This window comes from Gossypium raimondii, chromosome 13 (genome assembly GCF_025698545.1).
Source record: "Gossypium raimondii isolate GPD5lz chromosome 13, ASM2569854v1, whole genome shotgun sequence".
NCBI lineage: Eukaryota > Viridiplantae > Streptophyta > Magnoliopsida > Malvales > Malvaceae > Gossypium > Gossypium raimondii.
This window is the reverse complement of record NC_068577.1, coordinates 53869555-53874409: the sequence shown is the minus strand read 5'-3', so window position 1 is coordinate 53874409 and position 4855 is coordinate 53869555. Positions and strand designations below refer to the sequence as shown.

The 4855-nt window shown below is 33.9% G+C and overlaps 1 protein-coding gene across 3 annotated transcripts; it reads right to left on the bottom strand.

Moving 5' to 3' along the window:
- Nucleotides 1–1186: 1186 nt before the first annotated feature.
- LOC105783229 (homeobox protein knotted-1-like 3) lies at nt 1187–3872 on the bottom strand. 3 transcript variants are annotated; one of them, XM_012608559.2, is made up of 6 exons: nt 2837–3872; nt 2550–2670; nt 2263–2456; nt 2052–2183; nt 1507–1643; nt 1187–1415 (listed from the first exon to the last, which is right to left on the bottom strand). In XM_012608559.2, the coding sequence occupies exons 1-6, from the start codon at nt 3536–3538 to the stop codon at nt 1376–1378; spliced, it is 1326 nt and encodes a 441-aa protein (XP_012464013.1). In that variant the 5' UTR covers nt 3539–3872; the 3' UTR covers nt 1187–1375. The 3 variants fall into 3 exon arrangements, with proteins under 3 accessions (XP_012464013.1, XP_012464014.1, XP_012464015.1); XM_012608560.2 differs by having other exon boundaries at nt 1187–1412; nt 2837–3871; XM_012608561.2 differs by having other exon boundaries at nt 1187–1404; nt 2837–3871.
- Nucleotides 3873–4855: the final 983 nt, after the last annotated feature.

Genomic DNA, 4855 nt, shown 5'->3' with positions numbered 1-4855 from the left:
TGAGGGTTCTGGCTGCCCTAAAATGAATTTTTTTAATAAAGGTAAAATTCTACTTTGGCCCCCTCTAAAATATAAAATTTTAATTTAATTCTTTAAAAAGTATAAAGATATAGTGTATTAAAATAGTGGAATTGTATTTTTTCTATCGTAAAAATTACAATTTAACTTTGGCCCCTAAATAATTTTTCTGGTTTCGCCTCTGCTTGGGACGTGATAAAATTAAAATAAATTGAAGGAGTCAAAGCAAAGTATGTATATATATGTTCAAAATTGAAATTACTTAAATTGATTAAGATAAAAAATGAAAATTTTCTATTTATTTAAAGAGATTAAATTAAAAGAGGTCCTAAAAGGTAATTATACCATTCAATATAAAAGAAAATTTTAAAACTCAAAATTAATTCCATCCAAAAGTTAAATCAAATACATGTCGTGGAGAAAGGATTATATAAAACTGGATAGCATGTTATTTGTATCCTTTTAATAATCTAATGCTATTTCAACATTTTTATCCTGAATTTCAGCACATCATGTTGGATTGAAATTCAGGATAAAAATCCTAAAATAGCATTAGATTATTGAAAAGGAATACAAATGACATGTTATCCTAATTTTATACAATTATTTCTCGAAGAGATGTTAGCTTCGAGGAAGGAGTTATCCAAATTTAAACCCGAGCTAATTGGAAACAAATCATTTACCCTTACAATGACTAATTAGTGGGTAGATATTGAATAAACAAGAAATATGAAAATTGAAAGGGTTCACCATAGGAGAGAAATTTTTAACCAAAGTCTGCATGTAACAAATTCCCCCCAAAGGAACCCAATGCTTTCAACCTCTGCTTTTGTGTTTTATATATATATATATATATATATATATATATATATATATATATATATATTAACTTCTTGGAACATTTACAAAAATTAGGCATGCAGACGTGATTCCCTCTGCCATTTTCCTTTACTGGGAAATAGAGAGGTCCATTTTCCAGTGATTGTAGCTTGATTCCATAGCCAAATTTCAAAACGTACAAACAATCAGTTATGGGAATAACGAGCCAATTTTCCCAGTACTGGGAAACAGAGAGGCCAACACAGCTCAACTGCATTTTTCAGATGCAGATTTCCATTTCCAAGGATCAACCCAATTTTCTTTCTTTTTTTTTTTTTTACTCAAAAAAAGCTATAATGATCTCTTTTTTTTTTATTCACCAACATGAACTCTATCTATCAAGTGACAATGGTGGATTCATCCAATAAAAGTTACACTGAAATATATATGAATGATATTGTATTGCATTGCATGGCCAACATATATATATATATAGCACCAACCAAAAATCTGTTCCTCTTTGGCTACTGTGTTGCATTTACATGAACCGATCACCATTGTTTTCACCTGCATTACTTCTTTCAAAAACTGAGGTTAGAATGCTGAAATTATATTACACCAACAAGACATCCATTGTTCATCATATATATATATATATAATATATATACCTTTTACGTTTGCTTTTCGAGACGGTGGATGTCGACGGATTGCTGTTCCAGTTCCTTTTCCTCTGATTAATGAACCAATTGTTTATCTGCTTCAATTGTAAACCTGTTTCTTGAACCAATCTCGCCTTATCTTCCTCCTGAAAATTTTAAGCAAATTGATAAAAGAAATTAACCACTATTTAAGTGGAAAAACCCTATAAGTTTTGAGTCAGATTGCATTTTGCAATCTCTACTTAAAAAATAGGTAAATTAGCTCTTATAGATTAGATTAAAGAGCAAATTGATTTTTTTATTAAATTTTTATCCATTTGTGTTGTTAAAACTGATATTGGCGACATAATAATTAGACGATACATATGACATGTCAGGTGTATCTCATGCTAGAGATAAATTTTTAACAAAAGAATCAGTTTATTTTATGATGTAACGTAGAAGGATTAAAGTGTCCATTTTTAAGTAGAGGGAGCAAAATGTAATTAAACTCCTTGTATAAGGGACTTTATGATACTTTTACTAGGTAAGCGAGCTTGAACTTAGTTACTTACAGTAGGGTATGGCCACTTGGAATGTGATTGCCACCATGCTTTTAACACCGATGTTGTGTCACCTGGTAGCTTTCCAGCCCTTCTTTTCCGCAAAATTTCTTCTCTTATGTCAACAATCTTCTCCTTGTAACCCTGTAAGGAGTGTATATATATATGGTTATATATAAGTCATTAAGTTGATTCCTAAATGTTAAAAAGTTGATTAAATTACCTGTTTGAGTTCATGTTTGAGTTCATGTCTCACACGCTCCATCAAAGATTTTTCACTATCTGTTAAGATCAGAGGGCCGAATCCCATTGAATCTGGACCTTCTAAACTTCCATCAAACAAGTTGGCATCACTGTCTACTTGGTCATCGTCATCATCAGACATTGTTGCACCCGTGCCTTCACCCGGAGAAACACCTGTTTATGTGTGTGTTGAAGCAGCACGGGTTATGACATAACCATGGTTCAATTTCCCCAAATATGAGAGAAAATCAATGTCTATCATTGTACCTGTTAAGCTTTGTAATGATTGTTCAATTTCCCAGCAAGCCATAACTGCTTCCATTGCGTGAACTCGAACATGTTGTTGCAATTGTTCTTTGAAAGAACATAGCAACAGAACATAATGTGTCTGCATTAACCAAGGAACATTAGAATTGGCTACAATTGAACTGTAAACATATGATTTCATTGCTACTAATCTAGTAATAATAAATTCAGACAAGAATATACCAGAAAATTATAATAGGAAGATTTGTAGTAGTACTAGTAGTAGGCTAGTAGTATAAGTAGCATACCAAGAACTGATCGAGCTCTTTGTCGTCGGCAACCACGCCCTGGGACCCACCACTGAGGGAGGAGTACTTAGCCACCACATGCTGTGACTGAGCCAGCTGAGCGTCGATCCTCGGGAGCTGATCCACAGGCGTAGCGACCCTAAGGCACGCCACGTGTGCAGACAAGAGTTGCTCGCACAAAGGGTGAGCTAGTATGTCCGCCTTGTATCTTGCATTCTGCCAATTCACGACCCCATCCCCACCGCCCCCTCCGCTTTCCACCACAACACCTTCGCTCTTGTTGTTGTTCATAATACCGTTGTTGTTGCCGCTGCCGCCCGATTCCATGGCGACCATGGATTCCCCTCCGCCTCCTCTCGCAGCTTCCGCGGCGGCACCTACGTCGTCTATGACGTCGCTGTGGTTGCGATGAAGAAGGGAAGACGACGTACGGGAGAGCCACTGGTTCGGAGCTTGGGAACCCGTGGTGGAATCAGAAGCAGCTCTCGTAGTATGAAGGTTAAGAAAGTTAGGCTCGGAGAACTGGGAAGAGTGTGGTTGCGCCGGTTGAGGCTGCTGTGAACGGAGGAGGGCGGTGTTCAACCAATTTGGACCGTTGGTTTCCGACAGTTGACTCGCCTGCTGGTGGTGGTGCTCGGTAAGGTGATGGAGAGGAAGGTCCTGATGATGATCAGAAAGGTGATTATTATGGTGAAACGCCATGACTACCCCCTTCACCTTTATCCCTTTTTTCTTCCTGTAAAAACGTCTTCGAAAGCTATATATGATGATGATTACTGTTCCATGGTCTGATATAGAGAAGGAGATTACAACAAAGGACAGCGAAATCCAAGGACACGATTGAAAAGATTGTTTTTTTCCCCCTTTTTTTCTTACAATCCTAACTTAAAGACACGGTATTTGAATTTGTAGAGAGAGAAAGAACGTGAGAGAGCATAAACAAAGGTGAGAACTTTGAGGATATATGCTGCAAGAGAGAGAAGAGGGAGGAGAAAAGTGGTTTTCGGGTAAAGAAATCTGCTTACTATGAAAATGGTGAAGGTTTAAGGGATAGAGAGAGAGATGGAGAAGTGGGGAGGGAGGGGGGACCATTTTGCATTATTTTTATTTATGATGATATTTTCTTATTATTATTTCGCTACAATTTTCCTATGCGATGTTAGTATTTTACATATTTTGCTACTATGTGTTATTGAGATAAATTAAATCACTATTCATGATAATATTTTATCAGAAACAATCGTTCTATAGTTTTATACGCTTGGTTTCGATATTAAAATTAGGATGGGCAATTAATAAATTTATTTTCTTAATTTCGTTATTTATTTCTATTTTTAAAATATTTTCACAACCTCTTATTTTAATACATTTGAAGTCTGTTAATAAATACTTTGAACAATCTTATTATTGACTTATTCCAAAGAAGTAGAGAAGTAGTAAGGTTAATCATTAATTATCCCTTTTGTTTGACAATTAAGAACCTGTTTTTCCACTAAAAACTAAATTATTTTGTGTGTAGAATCAAGTGTTTACATGGTTGAAAACTATTACACAACTTCTTTTGTGTGTTTTAGTGACAAAGATTAATAAATTAGTCAGTTGTAATAATATATTATTTTTATAAGGAACAAGATCTGTCAAGGATTAACTTACGATTATTCTACAATAATATTTAATTAAACATATAAAATTTTAGTAAATTAAATAAAATACCATTATATTTTTTGATCAAATTAATCTTATTTTTACAATTTAATTTAATTTTATTAATTAATAATTAATAATAAAAGTTACATTTTAATGAAATAAAAGGTTTTATTATGAAAATTATTTTAAAATAGAGCATTTACCATGAATGAATAGTAAAGCTAATGATAGTAAGCTTCAACAGTATTGTTGCCCTAGCTGCAGTAGCGTTGAAAACTTTTGAAATAGTATTTTGCTTAATATATGGAAACCAACCTAAATTAATTACAAATAGTTTCTAAGCTTTAATTCATTTTTAAAAGTAAGTTTCTT